This window comes from Thamnophis sirtalis, unplaced genomic scaffold, assembly GCF_051295495.1.
Source record: "Thamnophis sirtalis isolate CommonGarterSnake01/CBP01778 unplaced genomic scaffold, rThaSir2_p1.2 scaffold_6, whole genome shotgun sequence".
Lineage (NCBI taxonomy): Eukaryota > Metazoa > Chordata > Lepidosauria > Squamata > Natricidae > Thamnophis > Thamnophis sirtalis.
Window position 1 is genome coordinate 73,211,392 of NW_028261386.1, and position 25,022 is coordinate 73,236,413.

General features: G+C 36.3%; 1 protein-coding gene across 2 annotated transcripts; it reads left to right on the forward strand.

Annotated features, from left to right (window-relative positions):
• Positions 1-296: 296 nt before the first annotated feature.
• RNASET2 (ribonuclease T2) lies at positions 297-25,022 on the forward strand. 2 transcript variants are annotated; one of them, XM_087718191.1, is made up of 10 exons: positions 297-431; positions 7,693-7,798; positions 9,858-9,918; positions 16,801-16,856; positions 17,420-17,477; positions 18,069-18,133; positions 21,448-21,561; positions 22,943-22,988; positions 23,344-23,418; positions 24,612-25,022. In XM_087718191.1, the coding sequence occupies exons 2-10, from the start codon at positions 7,710-7,712 to the stop codon at positions 24,822-24,824; spliced, it is 777 nt and encodes a 258-aa protein (XP_087574317.1). In that variant the 5' UTR covers positions 297-431; positions 7,693-7,709; the 3' UTR covers positions 24,825-25,022. The 2 variants fall into 2 exon arrangements, with proteins under 2 accessions (XP_087574317.1, XP_087574318.1); XM_087718192.1 differs by lacking the exon at positions 297-431 and adding an exon at positions 479-780.

The following is a 25,022-nucleotide window of genomic DNA, read 5'->3' on the forward strand; positions in this document are numbered from 1 at the left end:
TTAAAAAAAAACCTAGACTGATTTAATAAACTTAAGTTATCAATAGTTTAAAAATGACAATCGCTTATGGTATTACTGTGTTTCATAGTCTACTTTCTACAGCAGGGATATAGGACATCTTAAAAAGTACATAGATTTAGTCTTACAAATAGGTATGTACATATGTTTAATATCAATCAAACAGAAGACAAGCGATTATTAACAATGTTAAGAGGCAGTGTATAGCACAAATCCCTTTTGTCCTCCACCCAGCACGCAAAGAAAGTTAAATGGGCGGGGTTTAATTCCGCAGCGGAAGTGCTGGCCCCTATAGGGAAGCGAAAGTTAACACGGGAGCGAGCTTTCCTGATTGGTTTTCGCAAGCCAGACAAAACAAAGTCTCGAGGCTTTTGACTTTAATTAAAACCTTCAGCTCCTGAAGTGTGCATCTTGTAAGTCTTTCTGTTTTGAAGTGGATTTTTAATTAGGGATAATTTAAGTTCTTTGATTAGCGTGCGGCTTTGTTTAAAAAAAATCGGAATTCGGATTGGTTAATTGTAAAGCACCTAAAGCTGACTTTGTATCGAAACATTTTATGACGATACTTTGCCCTAGAATATATCCGTCGAGAAATACGGCGAACTATCCGGAAGAAGTTATAAGAAATGGATCCTTGAAGATTTGTATTTTGGTTTTTCTTGAACTCATTTCGGACGGAAGAGAAATCAGTGCTTTATTTATCAGAGATGACTTCTGAATAACCTTCGATAAGTCTCGGTAAAAAGAAACAGGGTTTCTCAGGTTTGTGCGTTTAGAATCTGTGAAGTAGCCTTTGTTTAGCGTATAGCCCAGTTGCTTCAGCATAACACCATATTTCTTTCATTTGAAGCAAAAAAAAACCTTTGGATAATGTTTGAGAATTTGCTGCTTCAATCTGTTTTTATGTTTTTAGGAAATTAATTTCCATGACGTGTTCTTAAAATATGCAGGATATTCTTCTGAATGCCTTGAATTTTCGTTTTGTATAATTTGACAGAACTCTTTTGTATTGTTTAGCTGAAACTTGGATAAGAACTAGTGCATAATTGCATGTTTAAGTTAAGTTATTAGATAAATGGCAATGATAGACATACTTCCATAAAATATATGGTACACTCTACGAGATCTCTGCTTGCCTTATCAAGGCACTAAGTAGAGCTAGACCAAGTTAGCTTTGAAAGATTGTTTTACCATTTGTGCACATGAAGCAATAAATAACCTTTCAAAACAAACTTGGTCTAACTACATTAACCTCAGAATCTTGAAAGGCATCCATATCAAAAGTTAAATCATAGCACTTGCCCATAGCTAAAGTAGCATGATTTACTTAACCTAATATGAGGAGGGGGGGGTTATACAAAGAACTGAACCATAAAGTAATCATACCAAGTGGGTTTGTATGATACGCTGATCTAAAATTTGGCTGGCTAGTTTATTTCTCTGTGTGACCTGCAGGTACAGGTAATCCTCAACTTATAACCATATGTTTACTGATTGTTCAAAATTACAACAGTGCTGAAAAAAGTGACAACTAATCCTCACACTTAAAACCATCATAGCATCCCTATAGTTACATGATCAAAATTTGGGCTCTTGGCAATAGGCATATACTTACAATAGTGGTAGTGTCCTGGGGTCATGTAATAACCATTTGCAACCTTCCTAGCAAAGTCCACAGGTGAAGCTTAACACCCACACAATTCATTTCACAACTGCAGGGATTGCTTAACAATCATGACAAAAAGTCATAAAATTAGGCATGAAAAACTGCCTTAAGCAGAAATTCTGATCTCAATTGTGGTTGTAAGTTGAGGACTACCTGTACAGCCAATGTAACAGACTATCTGCACTGATTTATTATGCTTGAGAGGGCTCCGTAATCCACTTTATCATGGCTTAGTGGCTCATGGACTGATGGGGGGGTGTGTATCTTGCCTATTGATTGATACAAAACAAAATTTCTTTCAGCAGGGCAGTTTAGAATTGATCATTGCAACAATGGACATCTGATAGTACCTTGCTGATGCTGACTCAATGCCACAATGTATAATGTTTCTATATGGAGTATTCAAGCTACTCAGGAGTAGAATAAAGCCAAGAGTTTTCCTTTGTTTCTGCAACAGAATGATGAGATTGGCTTTTCCATTTATTGGAACACCTTGGGCAACAAGTAGCAATACAAATCAAGCCTCCCCTTGATTAACTCCAAAGCTGGAGCTGAAAAGTAATGATTTGGTTCAAACATAACATTTTTATTTATATGTTATCCTTACAGTCAATGAACCAAGCTATTTTATGTTATAAAGCATATCTGATAACAGATGGAGTTAGAGACCTTGCAGGTTATCTAGTCCAAGCCCCTGCCCAAGCAGGAGACCCTTCGTAATCTCTTTTGTCCTTTTAATCTATACCACTAAGATCTGCAAAAAATAAAATAAAAGGGACACTATACCACTCTGTATCAGTTCTGTCATTTTCCAGACCTCATCATTCCATTTACTTTTGTTCCTAGTTTTCTGGCTCTATCCTAGCTTCTTCCAATAAGCAGTTGGTATTCTATACAATGAGCTTTTTAGTTTTTCTTAATTAGTTTGAGGCTTCCTCCCAATCGGGGAGGTACTTGTTCCATTCAGCCTGATGAATTTTGTAAATATTTCTCTACAATATTTTGTTCTGTTTATATATTGCTGAATCAAAAGAATTCATAGTGGTTTAAAGCAAATCAGATAAAAATACTGTAGAATTAAAATGCAGTGGCAAACATCATTGAAATCAAAACAGTAAATAATTTAGAACAAAAAGAATATAAAAGGTGAAAAAGAAACAATGCAGGCAAAATTAAAAAAAAACAAAACAAAGTATTATAATGAACAGGTATTGTATAGAAGCAAAATGAACAGATGGGTGACCTTAAATAATTATTGAGCTTCTTGACAAATTAAGAAATGACTGAATATCCTTTAAAGATATTAAGTCTGTAGCATTTATTTGATGAACCTATCCAAAACAGTGCATTAATAATTGCACTCTTATTAATGTTTGTCTTTTTTACCACTTAAGACATAAACTATATTGTTACATGCAACTCAAGGAAAAAGAGGAAACTGAATGCTAAAAGTATCAGGATGAACTTCTTTGCACAAGAAAGGGGAAGTTGAAACTTTCCTATTTTTTTAAGGAATCAGCAAAACAATAGTGAATGCATGCCTCAGCATTCCAGTACTACTTATAGAACAGTACTAGAAATACAGATTAAGAATAAAGTCTCCTCCTCTCTTCAACCCATAAAAGTAACTTGTGCTCTTCTATCTGTGAAAGGCTATTTGCAAGATCAAGTCAATAACGTTAATATTTTGAGGAAACTACTTTTAGTATAGTCAATGCACTAAAGGTCTGTCCAATTAGTGTAGTCAGAATAATTGAGAACACAAGAATATAAAAAAAACTATGCAAACAGCACCGAAATAAATGATGAATAAGAGGAATTGTTTCTGCCCTAATATGTTTCATTGTGTTTGAAAATAATTCTGTTCTAGCATATGTTCTGATCAGAGGTTGACTGCTAAACAAAACAAACAGAACATCTGTTATAATTGGTATCTGTGTTTGCATGCTTACAGTGCTATTTAAGTGAAGTCTGCCAATACCCAGGAGACTTAACATTTTTCTCTACATCCTTTCCATTAAACCTTTATTTATTCTAACCACAAACAGATATGTTACAATCTGTTCCATGTACACCACGCATAGATAAAAGTTCCTGTTTTCTGAGCAGTCCGCTGTCCATAACAGCAGTTGAACCCTAATCAGTTCTCTGCAATTCATCTGAAAGTCATATAGTTACAAGTATTGTACACAAACCAGATTATTGTTTGGGCCATACAGGTGTGACATCTGATGTGTGTAAGAATGCTTTCTCCTTTCTCACTATTGGTTTGGGATATCTTCCCAGAATATGTCAAATGATAAGAGTCCTTATAGCATTATCCAACCCTGCCAATCACATCTTCAATGCCTATTCAAACACTGCAATACTATATTGTCATATCATTTTCAGGACCTGTCTGAGCAAAGGAATCAGAGATGTTTGCATTTTTTTTCATGTAGTACTCCATAACCTGCAAAATGAAGGAAAACTAGAAACCTAATATATTCCATGATATCACTCTGCATGTAAATTTGCATATCTGCAGTAGGATTGGAATGTTTACCAATACAATGATGCTGAAATAACATTTCTGAGTGTCTAAATAGCCAAGAAAACTTATAAAGGGCATTGCTATTCTTTAATATATTTCTAATAAACATTCTTAAGTAGATATTACTATTAATGTATTTTATGAGGAAAAACTTGCTGTTTGATTTACTGTCCAGAAGAACCTTTATGATAAGTTGTAAGAAGTAGTGATGTAAATTATTCTTTTCCTTATTTATCAGTGTTTTTTTTAAAAACACTGGCATTCGGCGGCGTCGGAGTCCCTTGATCGGATTGCGCCACTACGGCCCCTCCGGGTCAGTGGATCCCGGAGGCCTCCTTGGTTCACCGAGGAGCTCCGGGAGAAGAAACGCCGGAGGAGATGCCTAGAGCACCTGTGGAGGTCCGATAAGTCCGAGGCGAACCGAGCACTTCTGACTACCTGCACCAAGGACTACGTTCGGGCATTAAGAACTGCCAAAAGATCATACATCTCTGCCTTGGTTGCGTCCACCGAGTCACGCCCAGCCGCCCTGTTTAGGATAACCCGCTCCCTCCTTAATAGGAGGGATGCGGGAGACCCCTTGCAGGGTAGGGCTGAGGACTATGCTCAATTCTTGGCGGACAAAATAGCTCGGTTTCGGTCGGACTTGGACTCCACCGCAGTAGATCCAGCCGAGACACAGGAGGACTACTTGGCAAATCACCTCTGGGTTGAGTTCCAGGATGTTGCCTCTGGGGATGTGGACAAGGCCATTCGAGCTGTAAGTGCCTCCACCTGCATTCTGGACCCGTGTCCCTCCTGGCTGGTTGCCAACAGCAGGGAGGTGACACATGGCTGGATCCAGGCGGTCGTGACCGCCTCCCTTCGGGAGGGGCACTTCCCCGCCGTACTTAAAACGGCGGTGGTGAGACCCCTCCTGAAGAAACCATCCTTGGATCCAGCCATTTTAAACAACTTTCGTCCTGTCTCCAACCTCCCCTTTATCGGGAAGGTTGTTGAGAAGGTGGTGGCCTTCCAGCTTCAACGGGCCTTGGAGGAAGCTAGTTATCTTGACCACTTCCAGTCTGGCTTCAGACCTGGTTACAGCACAGAAACCGCTTTGGTCGCATTGACCGATGATCTCTGGAGGGCCAGAGATGGAGGCTATGCGTCCATCCTGGTTCTCCTTGACCTCTCAGCGGCTTTCGATACCATCGACCATGGTATCCTTCTGCGACGACTGCGGGAGGTGGGAGTGGGAGGCACTGTTCTGCAGTGGTTCTCCTCCTACCTCTCGGACAGGTCGCAGTCGGTGTTGGTCGGGGGGCAGAGATCGTCCCTGAGGCCCCTAACATGTGGGGTGCCCCAGGGTTCGGTCTTATCCCCCCTACTATTTAACATATACATGAAACCGCTGGGCGAGATCATTCGGAGGCACGGGATAAAATACCACCAATATGCGGACGATACGCAACTGTATCTGTCTGCCCCGTGCCAACTCAATGAAGCGGTGGACGTGATGAACCAGGGTCTTGAGGCCGTTAAGAACTGGATGAGCGCTAACAAACTGGTACTCAACCCGGACAAGACCGAGTGGCTGTTGTGTTTCCCTCCCAACAATTTGGCTAATGTACCAACTCTTAGGCTGGGGGGTCAAATTTTATACCCCTCAGATAGGGTCCGCAACTTAGGAGTCCTCCTGGACCCACAGCTGACTTTTGACTACCAGCTGTCAGCTGTGACCAGGGGGGCATTTGCCCAGGTTCGCCTGGTCCGCCAGTTGCGGCCCTACCTAGATCGGGAGGCTCTCGCAACAGTCACTCGAGCCCTTGTGGTCTCTAGGCTGGAATACTGCAATGGGCTCTACATGGGGTTGCCCTTGAAGTGCATCCGGCGACTACAGTTAGTCCAGAATGCAGCCGCGCGAGTGATAGTGGGCGCACCGCGGTTCGCCCACGTTACACCCATCCTCCGCGAGCTGCACTGGCTACCTGTCGGTCTCCGGGTGCGCTTCAGGGTACTGATGACCACCTTTAAAGCACTCCATGGTAGTGGATCTGGGTACTTGAGAGACCGCCTCCTGCCGATTACCTCCCTTCGACCAATTAGATCGCACAGACTGGGCCTCCTCCGAATTCCATCTGCCAGTCAATGTCGACTGGCGACTACACGGAGGAGAGCCTTTTCTGTTGCAGCTCCGACCCTGTGGAACGATCTCCCCGTTGAGATTCGTACCCTCACCACCATCCAGACCTTCCGCGCAGCCCTCAAGATCTGGCTCTCCCAGCAGGCCTGGGGATAGGTTTCCAAGTTACCCGCCTGAGTGTTGATTGTTGAACGAAAGTTGTGTTTTATTATTTTTTCTTTGTTCACATTTTGTTTTGTCTTTTGATACTGCACCCCCCTCCCTTGTGATTGTAAGCCGCCCTGAGTCCCCTCAGGGAAAAGGGCGGCCTATAAATTTTAATAAATGAAAAAAAAATGAAATGAAATACTTATGTACTCAGATAACTATGGTAAAGTGTTAAAATGTTCTTGCATAAATTGACATTCTAATTCTGCGTTAGCAGAGATTATTCATTGTAGCAGTACAATTATCTTAATCTATGGCAGCAAAAAAATCAGCAGTCATCTGACTGTACATTTCCGACTAACATACCTTATTAAAAAGCAAAATTTTTCCCAGGTTACAGCTTACTTCATCAGATACCTATTTTGCCCCAACATCTACACCAACAGCACTGTTACAGACCTTTATTTAATCTGTATCCACATAACCAAGCTATCTTCACCTCTACCTCACTCCAATTTAAATTTGCATCTGATAAAATGTTGCTCCTGAATGTTTAAACAGATGGTATTTGTTTAACAACAAATCTAACTCTTCAAACTTGTAATAGCACTGAAGGAGTGGTAGTTATGACCAGTTCTTGAACAATCACAGCACTTCTGCAGTCAGTCACATGATTATGATTTTTGATTATCAGTGTCCCATAGTCAAATGATCACCATTTGCAACCTTTCCTGATGGATTCCCACAAGCAAAGTCAATGGAGAAACTTTCAGGAAATCAGAAGTTGTGATTATGTAAAGTCCTTACTTAATGATCTGCATGACCTTTGCTTAATGATGATAACTAGGAACTGCTATCATTAAGTGGGACAATCACATCACACTTTATTACATTACTTTATGATCGCATGACTTAACTATCAAGATTACAGTCCACTTACTATCTGTACCTTTTAATAAAATCTGTTAGTTGGAAAATATGCTACCAGACTCCTTCAGATTTGTAAAGTTATAATCATAATCATTGTTTCTAATTAGAAACTTAAAACATGTATACTTTATATAACTTTTTATCTTTTTTAGATATTTTATTTAAAGGGTAATAATATAGATTTTGTTGATGGAAAACAAGCTACTTGCTTTCCATCTTCTGAATGAATGAGAAAATAATTATCAGTATTACATTTTTTTCTTTCCTTCATAGATATATTGCAAATAAACATGAAATCAGTGACTACTTATGGTTTGCTTGTTGAATGTTTTTGGTTTGCTCTGTTTTGTGGATCTGCTACACATTTATTGGCTGATAGGTAAGTAACATGAAATGAAAATTTTAAAGACAATGACGTTTAATTTTACAAGAAGTCCTGAAAATGTTTATCCAGTAACCAAACAGATTAACATCCAGTTAGTTTGCCCATTTTTGGAAATTAGCTCTCCTTTCCCTCTGCCTTTTTCTTAAATATAGTTTAGGGATTTATCAATCTTCCATTGTAATTTTGAGACATGGAAAAAGGCACCTTCCTGTTTGACTAATGGAAGTGATTCTTTTGACAGGAATCAACTGTTAGCAGTTCTGTGCTTCTGCCTGCTATTTCAACTAAGTATGTCTGCATCATGAACTTAGGAAAAGATTAAAGTTAGCTCCTATACTCCAGGATCAGAAAACAAGGTTTATTGTCAAAAGAAAATAATAATAATAAAATGTTAAAAGGTAGCCTCTAAAGACTCTGAAGTCAGTAAAACGATTCACTCCTCTATCAGTCTCATCAAATGAACCTGGGACTATACAACACAATTGGCTGATTAGACATTATAGGACTAAACTAATATTATGTTCTTAGATATGTTAGATGCTAGAGTTCAACAATATCTGAAGGCTATATGTTTGGTATTCCTTGTTTTCAAAAGGCCTTGAAGGAGGAAATAATTGCTTTTTGTGGTTAAAAAAATTGGCTGTAAATTAAAATATATGTATCCAGTTTACATTTTCTGATACAATGCTCATGGTTTCTCCAATAAGGGTATTTGCAATTGTATAATGGATTATTATTAAAGTTGTTTTAACACCATAGAACAAATGTAATTATACTTTGTTTAAAAGTACAGTATTAATTTCACCAAAAACTATCAGCACATAATTATTGTTTTATGAATAAGGCTCATGTAGAATTGAAAAAATGTGTTTATTGAATTGCATTATGTTTTTTCCATTCTAAAATGAAATACCTCAGGTTTTTTTCAGTATGAATATGACAAATGCTTGTGACATGATCGGACAACATTAGTCTATGTTCATACAACATGATAATTCACTGTGTAGTTTTCTTAATCTCACTTTTATTAACAAACTACAGTAAGATCACTCATACAACATGAAAACAATTAAACATGGTTCATAAGACACTAGGGAGGGTTTACCTACAAGCTAAGCCAAAGGTAAATATGTCAAACTCATTCTGGCTTAGCATATTGAGTAAATTCAATTCTATCGATCCATATAGAGCTAACTGCATCTTCATCTATATGTTTGTGGTTTCCACTGTAAATGTTGTCATTGTTGGAAACTGAATATGAAGACATGTGTAAATAGTCCTTGATTTACAATTCTTCATTTAACAACGGTTCAAAATTATGCCCCACTGAAAAAAATGACTTATACCCAGTTCTCAAACTTATAGCTGTCCTAAGATCCCTGTGGCATGTGATCAAAATTAGGCTACTTGGCCACTGGCATGTATTTACAGCAGTTGTAGTGTTCTGGGTTATGTGATCATGATTTACACTTTTCCCAAGGGGCATTTGACAAGCAAAGTCAATGGGGGAGCTGGAGTCACTTAATCACCATGTGATTCACTTAATGGCCACAGTGATTCAGTTATGAACACAGCAAAAAAGGTTGTAAAACTGAGATGAATACAATTTAAAATACTATTGCCAGAAAGAATGTAGTAGTTTGGAGAGAAATTGTTGGGTTTCTGTATTTTATGTTGCACCTCAGAGGTTATGGCAGATTATAGAAACAAAAAGGAGTGGAGTATATCAGCATTTTGGGTTCAGACAAAAGCCGTTATTTAAATAAGCTAGTCATTGTAAACCAATTTGAAATATGACTTTAATTTGAAGTGTACTGCTAAACTTCACAGTTTGTAGTTACCTTCATAGTTTACAGTTAGCCAAAAAAAAAATCCTTGATAAAGCATTATGTGTGAACTATACCAGGAAAATGTTACTACTGAAGTGTTATGCCTTTGGAATGTTAAGTATCTAAAAAAATAATTTTAATGTATGTCAATTAGTGTACATTTAAAGTGACAATAAAGTTAGAATAACTTTCTAAATATTCTTTCTAAATATTTTATGTTTCAGTATTCATCATAAATGGGAAAAATTATACTTAGTTCATCACTGGCCAGTGACTGTATGCATGGTAAGATCTTCTTAAATGGCTGTAGTTACTTTGCTATCTGTATGCCTATATTAAAATATTTATTTTGCTGTATCATGAAGAAGATGCAAGAGATGAGAAGAATTATTGAGATCTTAAACTTTTGGCTGCTGCACATGGCTAAAATATCTATATTTAACCATGAGGAATTGTTCTGAATTTTCAAATAATTTTAAAAATCAGACCTTGCAAAGAAGGTAATGTTTAGAAGAATTAAGGTATTATTTATTGAAACTAGATGCCAATCTCAAAGTGACATGTACACCTTTAAAAAATAGTTTCCTGTCACTGACTTACACAAATTCAAATAAGATTATCCACATTGAAACAATGTGAGAAGAGGTGGATCTCAGAATATCATCTTCTGAAGTTGGAGAAATATGTCATGTTTTCATTTTTTAATTCAGTTGTTTCAGATGTAATAAAAAGCAATGTCCAATATCACAGCACAAACAATATTACATTTTATTATAATAACAGTAATAATGGTAATGTGTCCATAGGAAGGGATCACAAAATGTTAATAAGTCACATTAATATTTATAGCATATGAGATTCTTGGATGTTATACAAATCAAAAAAACAAACCCAATAAAACTTATACCCATATCAGCATAATAAACCTCCTAAAAACTCATAAAACTGGAAACAGCAACCGCCTAAGCATTACTTTTTCAATCCCCATCTTTTATTGCTACACGTGAAAGCAGATTGTTCACAGATATAATCAAAACAAAACAAACAGTAAATCCATACAACTCCTTTACTATGCTCCCATTCCAGAGCCATCAGGAAATCATCCAGACTAAATCTTGCTAACCCCAAGAATATCCTTACTGCAATCCCAAAAAGGTCCATACTGCACTGCTGTCCATACAGGTGTAAGGCATATGATATTTTAAAGGCTGTGATTTGTGATTCCCTTGGCTGAAATTCCAGGCCTACAAATATCATCTATTACATGGCAGCTTCCTTAGTACACAAGATGCAGTTTACTGTAATTGTTAAGGCACAAGGGTAGTAATTAGGAGGCTGTGAGTTCTCGTCTCGTCTTAGGTACAAAGTGAGCTAAGTGACCTTGGGCCAATCACTTTCTCTCAGCCTTAGGAAGGAAGCAGTCACAAACCACTTCTGAAATATTGCCAAGAAAACTGCAATTGCCAGGACTCAAAACTGATCTGAAGACACACACGCGCGTGCATATAAACAATGTGCATGTGTGTGTGCATGTGAACAGTTTATATGTCCTGCAGTTTTCCCCCTTTTTCACTGCTGTCATAGTGTTGACCAATTGAATTCTTTTTATTCCTTATAACTTTGGGTAAACCCAGTTGATGTTTGACCTGTAGACCACTAAGGGAGAGCAGAAAATTATAGTTTTTATATTGTGATTGCTATGTAGTGGTTTTCTAGATTTTCACTGGGTAAGAAATTTTCGTATCATCAGGTGACAGAAGCATAACAGATGAGTCCTTTTTATTATGCTTTCAGTTACATATGTTAAGTGGAGGATAGATTCATCCATTTCAGGGTTTTTATAACAGCTTAACTCAACCTATGTAGAAAAAGGAAAAAGGGGACTCAGAAATTGGAACTCCAGTCACTCTTGCAACTAAATCCATACTGCAGAATAGGCACTGAATAGACCCCATTACCTGGAAGAAAGTGGTCCTACAATAGACGTATCAGATAAATTGGGGCTGAGCATATTGCCACTATTTACTGCATCACTTCATGCTACCTCCATGGGTTATCTGGATGGAAGTTCTTGTGCTCAGACTCAGGATTTAAGACATCTTTTGAATTCTTCAGTTGTGTGTTGACAAAATATGCGTACTGGCCTGAAGATATATCTAGTGGAAATAATGGGGCATCTTGTGGATGCAGCCTAAATAGTTTCATTCCATGAATACATCTATTGTCTGTGCAGAAAGCGCCTTTATTTCTTGCTTGTAGCTTTTGACATGGGGAGTCTAATGTCTTTCAAATTACCTCTTTCTTAGGAAAGTCTAGTTTTCAGGCTCAAACAAATCCAACTATAAACAGCTTTGATATCCTGCAGTGAAACCTACTTATTTTATTGGTGGGTGAAATTAAAAAAAGAAGGGCTGTTAGAAACTTCTTGGTTTCTTTACATCATAAAAGGAGAAGCATATACTGTACAGGAAAATCCTGTCATCTTATATTAAGAAGTTAAGATTCAATCATCTTGTGTTTCCTTTTGTTCTTGCTATAAGATTTGAAGCAATTAAAAATATGTGAATTTCAGGTGAGCAGAAAATAATCTTGGGAATTGCTAATATTAAGGAGCTGAAACACTCATTGAGTATTTCAATGGGGAATTTACCAGAACCTCCATTATAAAGATACATATACCACCTAACCTAATACAAAAGCTGGAATAAAAGTAGAGTCTTCACATTCTTTTGGAATAGACCTCCTGCTGTACTTTGACATTTGCCCTGCTGCATTGTTCAGCACTGATAGACATTGAGATCCCCAACACCTACAAGGTACCACGTGATAATATTGGTTACTTTGTAGAAAAGCCAAGCTATATCTCCATTCACTGACTATTGTGAGCATATCTTTTCCATTAGACTTTTTGTTAAGCTTCAGAACTGCTTCTCTGAACTGTACTGTTGATCAGAATACTTGGAAATATTTTCTGCTTTTAAGTGTCTCTGATGCCATAGTCAAGGACTGAGCTCTTGAAAGCAATGAATTTCCCCACTTATTTTCTACCACAAAATTGGCTGAATTCCTGCTCTTCTCTTGCCAAAATAAATGTAACACTTACTGTTGACTGCAAATGGATTTGAGTTTGTTTTTAATGAAGGGTATTCTGCTAGTTCAATGAAATATTGGTGAATATGAAAAAATGGCAAGTATTTTATGACTCATATTTAAAGTAGCCTAAAAAATGTTTTGAGGAAAAAACAGTTGTGATAGGATTTACAACTTTCTTTTTATCATATGAAAAATTGCCTGCCAGAGTGTTTTGTTAAACAATTACTACTTTTTACAGCACTCTGCAATTCTAACATGGGAGTATTGCCTTCCTTAAAACCAGGTAACAAGATTGTTTACTTTTAAACCACAGTTTTTACTTAAATATTGCCATATTCTAAACCAACTTAAATCATAATGCAAAAGTAGGATTTTGGTAGCTAGATGGTGCACTGCATGCTCTGAAAGGTAGGGGCTGCAATGGGTAGTGAGATGGAGTTGAAAGGGGGGGGACTTTTTAAAAATGACATAGTTTTTATATACTAGACCTAGATGGGGTTCTAATTCACTCCTCCCTACCAAAATGGTTTGGATCTATATGTTCTCCATTTCTGGATTTCAATTAAATTGTCTTACGTGATAGTCTTCCACATAAGAGCCAGCTACAGCCATTTTTAAAAATAAGAAAGCATTTATATTTAGAAATTAACTTTTTAAAAGAAATTTAATAATTTCATAGAAAAAAGGATTCAATTTCAAAGCATTTATTTGCTATATCTGTATGTTATATCAGAAAGTTTTGCAAAGCTAGCAGTCAATATTAACATAAAATACAAGCAACCATTTCAAAACTAATAATTACCTTTCCAATATTATAAATAAAATTGACAACTTCAGAATAATGTGAAATAATATTCAGAGACATGCACATGTCCAATTCCAACCTTCATTCAGAACAAACATTGTAAGGGTGGTTAATTTTTATTTGGTCCCAGATGTCATCTTACATGCATGGTGACCATTGCAGTGAATGTGGTCAGAAAAGGTTTGCAAGGCTAAAAGGGTTGTTTTTAATATAAGGAGTAAGTAGAATATTTTACTTATCTTAGTAGTAAGCTAAATGCTTCTAAAAAGCGCTAAAGAAAAAAAAAGCCTTGACAAATAGGGAACATGTCAGAATAACACAGAGTTAGTTTTTTTTTAATTAAAAGTTTTAAAAAAGGTTTTACAAATATTTACCTCCCCTCTCTGACCCAAACCCACCTTCCCCTCCAACCCCCCCCCCCCCGACCTCCCAGAGCAAATACAGGGTATAAATCTTTAAGAACCATATTCTAAAATAAACTAACAGACTTTAGCATCATCCCCCACTTGTACTTTAACTCGCCTTTTGTTAAGCTAACTCTAAACAGGTTATGTCATTCCTTGCTGATTCAATCATAGGCTATCTGGAGTTTCTTAGTCCCATATTTATTTTGAATATAATCAATCCATCTTCTCCACTCCTGCTTATATTTCTCGTCTGAATGATCCTTGAGTTATGCTGATATTTTAGCCATCTCTGCTAAATTTGTTACTTTTAATCTCCAGTCTTGAATAGTAGGCAGATCTTCCTTCTTCCAGTATTGTGCCACCAATAGTCTTGCTGCCATTGTTAGGTTCAAAATCAAATTAGTCTCTATAACAGTACAATCAGTAGTTATACCTAACAAGAATAACTGAGGGGTAAACTTTATCCCCTTTTTAAAGATATTTTGCATAATCCACCATATTTTTATCCAAAATGCTTTGACCTTTTTACAAGTCCACCATATATGATAATACGTAGCATCAGCACAATCACATCTCCAGCATTTAGGTTGTAGGTTCGGATACATATAAGCCAATTTTTAAGAATCTAAATGCCATTTTTAAAACATCTTGTAGAAATTCTCCCTCAGATTTTGGGCTTGCGTAAATTTTACATTTCTTACCCAGGGTTGTTTTCTTAAAACCAGAAATATACAACTGGTTTCAAACACCCATGGTTTATCAGTCCATTTTGTCATTAAATGGAATACTTCATATGACAAAGTATTAATTCAAAATGAAGATAATTTTAGATAAATTGTATATTAATAAATTTTAGATAAATTTCAAATTACTCTGATTTTATCAACTTTTTTTTTCTAATACTAGGTATTCTGAAGAGGCTATTTTCAAATAGTTTACCAGTGTTTTTATTTTTATGAAAATGGGACCAACTTTCCGGGGTTTCCAGTATTAGCACTTCTTGATGAAATAAAGCTTGCTAATAGTATCTCCGTATTTATCGGTGTATAACACGCACCGGCGTATAACACGCATTCCCCATTTTAACCCAAAAATTTGAGTAAAAATTTTTTTCATTAAAAATAAATGACTTGGAAGCTCGGAACTTAATGTTGGATTAAAATTTATAACATTAGAACATGAATTATAACATTAACTCCTCTTAAAAGGCAAATATGAAATGAAAAAACACCTCTTTGAGCAAAAAAACTTAATCAGAATCACTGCTTTTTGGAAAACCAAAAAGTTTTCGGAGGGTCCTGAGGAGCAGCCTTTAAAACAGCAGCGCGGGCGGCTGCGGACTCACAGCTGATTGGGAGAATGCCGGCGCGTACACTTGGGACCAGAGAGCAGGCGGGCGGGAAGGTAAGCACCCGCAATGATGGAGAAAAAATACAGGCAGCGGGCGGCTCTCTGGCCGCTGCGAGCCGCTGCTGCTAGGATGGGGTTAAATCAGGCAGCGGGCGGCTCTCTGGCCGCTGCGAGCCGCTGCTGCTAGGATGGGGTTAAATCAGGCAGCGGGCGGCTCTCTGGCCGCTGCGAGCCGCTGCTGCTAGGATGGGGTTAAATCAGGCAGCGGGCGGCTCTCCAGCCGCCGCTTGTTCAATGATGGGGTTAAAGCGAACAGCAGGTGGCTGGAGAGCTGCCGCCACTGCTGCAAGGTAGGGGTTATATCAGGCAGGGTAGCTGGAGAGCCGCCGCCGCTGCCATGAAATGGATGCTGCACTTCTATGAGTATCATGGGCGCCGGTGAATCAGCTGGAGCAGGCAGTTTGGGACCCGGCGTATAACACGCAGTATCGGCGTATAACACGCAGGCAGGGTTTAAGCTTGCAATTTTAGTTTTAAAACTGCGTGTTATACGCCGATAAATACGGTAATTTTACTGGTTTGAGATTATAGCACAGCAGATGTAGAACCAAATCCTTCACCACTCAGTCTTCATACACATTCAGTGTAACATTCCAGAAAGAATGGTAGCTGGAGAAATTGCATCAAACTGTATTGTTGGTTTTTTCTCCCAGTTACAATATGGCCTATGAATAATTATAAATGAGATGAATACTATTTATCAGCTTCAACTATTAGGCCATTTATGGGAAGGTATTTTCTAAAATAATCCACAAAGGCCTGCACAGTCTAAGTCCAGGTTATTTAAAAGAGGTATCTTTGGGATACCTCCTTGGTTGACTGTCACATTCAATGTCTCACTAAAGTTAATTAAGTGTCTTTTAAATTAATAAGTAAAAAAAGGACTGCTGTGTTCCAAAATAAAACATTATTCTTCCACACCATCTTTATTTACTTGAGCACTGTTGAACTACATCAAGACTCTGTAAGTATTATTGTAGATAAAAAAATATAATGATGGATAAGAACATTCCAGGAAGAAACTGTTCCTCTTTCTAATTCATCAGGAAACGATTAGCTTAAATTACTTTCTGCTTTTTCTTCTGGACAATGTGTTGGAATACTCAGTTTGAGATTGCCCACCATCATATTTATCTTGTGAACAGGAACCTCTGCTATATTTTGCAGATGTTGTGAGGTTGTCTGTCAGCCCAATTGGATATTGATGATTTCTGTTTTTTTTCCTTAAAACACTCACCTTCTAGGGTTGTACAAAAGTTTGACTCCCAAGGTCTAAATCAAAACAAATAGATTGAATTCATGCTGAATCATTACATCAGATGCCTCAATCAAATTTGAGACAAATTGAAACAACAATCAGAATTAATAATTTGAATCACAGCTGAATTAGACGCTATTTTTCCCATTCTGCATAAAAATGGTTTTCCTTTAATAGCCCATTATTTTCTCTAGATGAACGAAAATGAATGCAAAGAACCACCAATGTACTGGACAATCCATGGATTCTGGTAAGGTATAAATTTGGGAGAAAAAAATCTTGTATTGCTAGTCTTTCTAAGTTCATAGTATCTTATATTTGAAATATTCTGGTCTGATGCCCATAGAAGGTGAAAGTTTTTATTATATGATAAATGATTTTTTTAAATAAATGATTTGTTATTATAAATAATCTATGGTAATCCATGAATCAAAACACTTATATAAAAATACCAGGATTTCTAGGTAAATTAAAATTTAATATTCCTTTTATATTTATAAATAGTTTGGTTTATTTACTGGGATTTGTTTGTCTCCCAAAAAAGGAAGTTATGGAATCACTAATTGTACATCTCTATGCTAAATTGCTATGAGATTACATTATATAATTTTTTTTTATGTTCTCAATTTTTTTAACCTTTATGATATCGAATAAGGTACGTACTATATCATCTGTCCTTAACTCTTCTCAAGACAATCCTGTGATGTCTCCCATTTCACAAGATGTATGTTAGAGAAGGAGAATGCATTCCACTACCATTTAGAACAGTTGGTTTTTCACCCTTTGCACTCTTTTGTTCTGCTTCTTCCCCAGGCCTGATAAAGCTGCAGAATGTAATAGAAGTTGGCACTTCAATATATCTGAACTTAAGGTATGAATCAAATAAATTGTAGGTACTGAGTACTTGAAGAAAAACTATAATAATAATTAAGTCAAGAATTTGACTGGACTCAGAAAAGCTTTAGGGTACTCTGCCAAAGTGGTATTATTTATTAATACATTTCAATCAGCAAACGTTTATTACCAAACCAGGAACTAGAAAAAGAGGATGAGTCATTCATTTTTGAGTCCCTTTTTAAATAATTTGCAGAGTTGCTTTACAAGTTCCAATATTACCATAATCACATGTTAACTAAAGCTGTTGTGTGAAGTATTTTATAGATACGAGGCTATTTTATACAGCCAGTTGGATGTAGTGGTTAAAGTTCTGGTTAAAAATCAAGAGATTATGAGTTCTAGTCCTACTTTATACATGAAAGGGGGGCAGTCACTCTCTCTCATTCCAGCTCACCTCACAGGGCTGTTGTGGAGAAAAGGTTATGTTCGCCATCTTCAATTATTTATAAAACAATAAAGAGATTAAAATCTAATAAAATAAAATGAAACATTCATTGAAAAAATCTAGATGGAGTTTGCATCATATCCTTGCTTTTTAATTTTATAGGTTTTTTTATATTGCTAGGATTTTATGGAAGACATGAACGAATATTGGCCAGATGTACTACATACAAACCATACTTATTTATGGTGAGTTGTGTCACATTTAACCCTATTGATGGCTTTGTATAAATGCTTAATTTTAGTTGCCTTTCTAAATGAAACACCCTAGGTAACAATAGGAGTCAGATATGCAGATAATACAAACTATGGATTTCTGACGATTAGTTTGTTTCAGCATTCATGCTTTCTCAAATAACATACTGTATTTAGACATATAGATGGTATTTTTGACCCTCACGAGAGTTCAACTATAAAATTCAGTTTTAATGTTTTCAGTCAAACTCATCTTTAAGAACATTTAGTTAAAATTTATGGCACTAATTATGTCCTGTTACATTATTTTGTAAAGTATCCAGTATATTGATTATGAAAAGAAATCCATTAAGCTTGTATTATGTTTAATACACTGTACTGTGAGTACTTTGGCTCCAATTCTATAAAGCTAATTTGGAGCATGACAAATACTGTCTTGGCACATGAACATAAATGTATCTTTAACTAGGATTATTAACTGCCCTTTGCAGCTACTGCACAAATCCAGAAAAAGATACAACTCACATGTTTCAGAAAAAGCTGCTGTGTTCATATCTCTGTACTCTTCAAAGCAACTTTTTGGAATCAAATCTGAATAATTTCAGAGCTCTAGTATGTAATATCCATTGATTCCCAGTAAAGAAAGGTAAAAGCTTCCCCAAGCTCTACCTGATTTTAGGAGACTACATGAACATATCCATGTAAGATTTCTAAGACTTCTAAGTACAATTTTGACTGCACCTTTTTGTGCTTATTTTTAAAAGATGAACAGATATATTGTACCAATGACAAGTAATTTTTAAGCACTTGGGAAAGTGCTTAAAAAGTATGAAGAAGTAATCTGACTGCATCATCGTTCAGATCCTTAACCTTAATTTGCTGCATCATTATGACTGCCTTTAGCTTTTCTGTTTAAAATAGAAGTACATATAACAAAAGCCCAAACTAGACATTAAAGGAAAATGAGTTAATACTTTATTATAATCTCTCTACTATACAAAAATAACTCCAGACTGCTTGCCTTTTCATGGAAACAGATAAATAAGGTTCTCTGGCACTTAAAAAGGGGGGTGGGGAAAAATCTCTTGGACCTGTGGAGCAATTCAAGGCTAATCCCCCATTTGAGACTCCGCTCTGCCTGGCTAGACGTTTCCCAATAATATATAGCCTATTAGTATGTAACTCTTTAAAGAGCCACAACTTTCCCAGAATCAGAGTCACTATAGAGTACAGTCACACAATCCCTGGAGCATGTGCTTTGTTGAGCACAGGAGTGTAAATGTAACACCTATTTCCAATTTACTGAAGCTGCTTTAAACACTGCAAACAGGTACTATATTCATACTCCTGTAAACTGCAAAGCTCATTTTCCAAATCATTTCTAAAATACTACATAGCCCTAACATGAAATAGCAATTAAGCGAAGATTTTTTTGAGAAATGGCTGTTTATGTATTATCCTCATTTATACAGTTGCATATCGTTCAGTTGAAATTAAGTAATCATTTTAATATTATTTGTTTATGGAACATGCACACTACCTTAGTTTGAGTGGGTTCTAAGCAGATTGTAAGTAACCACATTGCAGCAATGTGGCCCACATGCAGGGCAAATGCAATTCCACATTGGTAGTAACCACAATACCATAAAGCAAAAATATATGAACACAGCATTAAAAGTAAGGAATTATGAATGAAAAATGCAGACTACATTATAAGATGCCATATATTTTGTTTAAGTCTGCCTCATGAATACAGCCCACCAGGAAAAAAAATGAATGCTTTAAGACTTGAACAGATAAACTGATTTGTCTTCTATTTTATACTAGAACTGCTTTTATTTTTCTGATTTGTAACCTTGATGGGAAATAAAGTTTCCGTACTGACATTTTTTCACTGAAAAAATGTATTCAACAATTAACCTTTGTTATTCTGTGTGTCCATCAAGTTGGTAGCAATGTCCTTGATATGCTACAAAATGACTATTTGTTAGGCACAAGGACAAGATTGTTTTCTTTTCATTTGATAAAGTAAAAACAAAGCTTTTCTTTACACTTTGTGGTTTCCATAGTTTCCAGTTCCACATGAAAAATGACTGCAGCATGTCTTCTCTCAAATGCTAAGTTTTCTTGCTTTTGAAAAGCAAATTCAGAAGACTCCAAACTGTTTCTGGTGTCCAGAAACTTAACCATCACACCTTCACTTCTCTTGTCATTTAATTTAAATTATTCATAAAAAGAAATCCTTTTCTCAGCAGAAAGAGACCTATCCAAGACATTCATATATACTAAGGAGATAATTTTATATATACAAAGGAGTTTGGAAAATACACATTTAGAGTACCATTTACAGCAGGGGTGTCAAACTCAATTTCATTGTGGGCCGTATCAGGGTTGTGTTTGACCTTGGGGGGATGGGCGGACATGGCCAGGATGGGCATGACCAACGTTTGACATTGCTCATGCTGGTGGCCTGGGCGGGGCTGAGGGGACCCATTGCCTCCAGTGAAGGAAGGCGTGACCAGGGAGAGCGCCAAACTCTTGTCCTCCAGAGGACCCTTGCCGTCTCCTGGTGGCCAAGTGCTAAGGCAGGAATTCCTCCTTCCTTCCCTCTTTGTTCTTTCTTCTTCCTTCCCCTCTTTCCTTTTGCCTTCCTTTCTCTCTTTCCATCTTCCCATCTTTTTCCTTGTCTTTCCTCTTTCCTTTCTCCTTTCCTGTCCATTCTTGGATGCTTAAATGCAAAAGGGGAAACATTTCTCCTTTTGTTTTGTTTGGCCTTCGGGTCCCATATTTGGCATGGATGGCCTTCTGAAACCTTCTGCCAGCCAAAACGGAGCCCGGGGGCCATACACATTTTCACTGGCAGAGGCACTGCGGGATGGTCCTTCACCGTTTCCATTTAATTCTTCCCCTACGGGCCAGAATTAAGCACCCCTGATTTAGAGCATCCCTAAGGAATAATAGTTGCGCTGAGTTCATTGGAGTTGAGCAGTCAAAATATTTAAATAAATAATAAATAAGCTATAAAAGATATTACAGTTGCAAAACATGCATTATCATACATTACCTATCATTAGATCTGTTGTATCTAACTGTATCTCTTAAGAAGAACAATTACTAAAGCTGGCTTTATGCTTGAATTTTCTAGCTTTCCAATGCAATGAGCAAAGTGGTAGAATCTTGACTAGACTCACAATTGAGATTTTCTTCTCAAATAAATATTAGAAGATTACAGAATTTTTGTATAGTTTTCCAAATACATTGGTGTTTCAAGATACTAGTTATTTTTTAACCTTTTTTTCTTTACATAGGAGACATGAATGGGAAAAACATGGGACATGTGCAGCTGAGTTAGAGGCTCTTAACTCACAAAAAAAGTATTTTCAGAAGACACTGGAACTCTATAGAAAAATTGACCTTAACAGGTGGGGAAAATTATTTTCTCAGAGTCACTACTACTCTTACTATGTAAGACTCTCTGTTAAGGAGTATGCAGTATTTCATTTATTTACAGAAATAAAAGTGGTTATTATATCCTGAGTCTGCCAGGTATGTAGGGCTTAGTCTAATGCTTCCTTAAAGGTTAGAAGTTGAAAAATATTTGTTCAGGGAAGTTGCTGATGCATAACAAAAACATTATACCATCACTTAGTCTTGAATCTATTGGTATTGCTGAGATCTCTCATGAGTCTCTGTGTTGGTGGGAAGATCCCAACTCTAGGTATTATAGCAGTGATTCAACCTGTGATAACAACCAGTTCGCTGAGCTTGCACTTTGCACGCTCATGCAGTAGGTTAAAACAAAGCTAAAAAACCTACCTTCTACTGCAGCTGAGGCGTGCCAAAACAGCTGAGGTGCAGCAATCTGTTTGCTGCGCCTTTCAGCTGGGCTAAAAAACAAGTAAGTATAGGTGAGTACAGACATCACTAAGTGCCAGTCCAAGACAATTCTGGCTGTAAGCATTTGTTCTGTATGTGATTATCAAATATAAATATTAAATGAACATGAGAAATTTAGATATTGTGGATCAATAAATGAAATGCAATTCCTCAAATTAGTCATAAATATCAAACAAGAAACCATTATATGTGTGCATATACAGTATCCTTGAGACAGATAATGAAGAAGACTGGAGATAACACAGCATTTTGGAAAAATAGTCTCAGTTGGCATAATTTGAAATATTTTGTAAATACTCAATTCTTGTAGGTTGCTAGCTATTTCTTTTCAATTTCCTCTCTGATGGGACATCGTAAAATATGCACAATTACTGTACTACTGTATTACTGCATTTGGTCAAACTACATAAACTAGAAGCTTTGTCTAGAAACCTGTCTGCCATAACACATTTTCCTAATAAAGAGCTTTCAGGGCTCCAAGCATTCCCTGAAAGATACAGCAGGAATTTTCAATCTGTTTTTAGAAAATTGATGTCATGTAATGTTTGTCAGTGTACAATGTATAAGTAGCCCTAAAATGAGTGGGTTACTTTATGAACATTGTAAGGTTTCACTTATTCTATGGATTATCAATTCAGCATTATTACCCCAATGTTCCAGATATATACAATAGGCCTTATAACAATTTTAAGAGAAAGTGAGCAGCAAAATGTAATACTAGTCAAACAATGTTGGACATACTGTGTAGACATAGAAGATTTCAAGAATTTGACTTCTTGAAGTCTTATATGTGTTTTCTATGTAATCTTTTACATGTGGGAAAATAATGATGAATCTCTCTGTTGTTTAATTGTATATAGTGAATTCTGTCTTTTTAATGCTTGATAAGAGTTCTTTCTCTTTCAGTGTTCTCTCGAAAGTTGGGATAACGCCAGGCTCTACTTACTATCAGGTGAGAGAAAAGGTCACTCTGCATTGCATTCTGCAAAACTGTAGCCTTTAATTGTCGTTGTATAATACTTAGTGGTGACGAGAATCTAATTAAGTCTTTCCACTGAAGAATTCCATTAGAAGAACAAACATATCTAATTAAAATTCATTTCAGGAAATTTAAGAGTTAACTTTGGGAAGAAGTATGAAAAGAGACAATTCTATTACAAATGCAGACTTTCATCTCACAACTTGTATATTATTATTTTTCTTATTTTCATACAGAGTTTTCATAATTCTAGACTATGAAAACACATCTTTTGTTAAACAGATGCTTGATTCTTTTTATATTATTTATTTCATGCTTAAATCTTCAGCTGACAGTCATCAAAGAAGCTCTTGAAAAATTTTACAATATAATGCCAAAGATTCAGTGTATTCCTCCTGAAGAGGTACATATTTCTCTTAATGCCTGTCTAGTTAATATTTAATCATTCTTTTTTTAAAAAACATTGTTTTAATATTTGGAAGTTGAAGATTAAATACATTAGTTATTTAATCATTCTTTCAGATATTTTTCAATACAGACTCATCAGTCTGCCCTCAATAATGATGAAAATCCCTCCCTCCTTCCCTCCCTCTGCCTTTCTTTCTTTCCATCTGTCCAGATTTAGACTTTAAATGGGAAGTAAAAATGAAAGAAAGTTAAAACTGCACGTAGCTAGCTTTCATATGATTTAGGTTTATGGCAATATGTAGATTAAATATTTCTTTTCAAATGTGCCTTTGTAGGTTTATATTTCAGATCACTTAGTTTAAAATAACTTTTAGATGATATAGAAAATATGAATGCTGAGGTGCTTTTTTTGGACTTCACCTAGTGACATTTTTGGTTACTTTGTTTGCCTGTTTCATTGATGAGGTGGCAGCCAATGCCATTTGGAAAACTGATTCTGTCAGTTCTCATTTGTGGTATATTTGATGAAGGGGCCCTACTTGAGAAAACATTTTCTAAAGTTCTGCCTAAGTAGAAAATGCATTGCCTTTTGCATCTGTTGACAGAAACTATATTGAGGTCTATTTTAGGTATATGGTTTTTAAAATATTTTCAAGGAACAGCTTCATTCTGAATACTTTTAATGCCATTTAACAGCAATAAAATACAATTAAGAAATCAATATGCATTTCTAAGTACAGTTTGTTTATGTAGAAGGTTGCTGACTTCAAATTGTGCTCTTTTTTTTCTATTGCTGGGAGTTCTGTTTTGAGCAAAATAGTTCATAAAATTTACTGCAGTATGTCAAAATAGACTTAATTTATATCTTGGCCATCTATTTCTGATCTGAAAAAAATCAGCATTATTCCAAGTAGTAGATATTAAGTGGTGTAGGGTTTCCTGCCTAGGCAGGGGGTTGGATTAGAAGACCTCCAAGGTCCCTTCCAACTCTGCTATTCTATTCTATTCTATTCTAAGTTTATTGTGTTCTTTGGTAACTATAAATGTAGAGTATCATGCAGCTGTAACTGTTGGCTTCTGAAGATTAAATTCATTCTGCTGAACTCTCAACCACTGAAATATCAATAATTTCTTTATAAACTTTCCTATATACTTTTTCTACAGTGTTGTTTTGTTTTCCTTCTTCAGGGACGGCTACAAGTAATAGGCCAGATTAAATTCTGCTTTACCAAGGAGTTTACTCTGAGAAATTGTACAGAGGAACAATCTGGTTTATCTTCTGCACTTGAAGACAACTTTTACAGATCAGAGGATCTGTCAGTTTGTAATGATACTCTGACTTATTACCCTTCACATATGAAAACCTACAAACATTTTGATGCAAATGTTGTTGTAATTTAGGAAAGTTGAACTTTTTAAAATTCTGGTGGGGAACAATTATGCATTAGATTTATATAGCAGGGCATCTGTGAAGCTAGTATTAAGAACTTTCTTTGTGTTTTGATTGATGACTGTGTTGACTGCTTGTTTCGCTAAAATTGCTGTCCATAGTATATGATGTATTCTTTCTTCAATAAAATTGGCTTATTTTTCACTTTT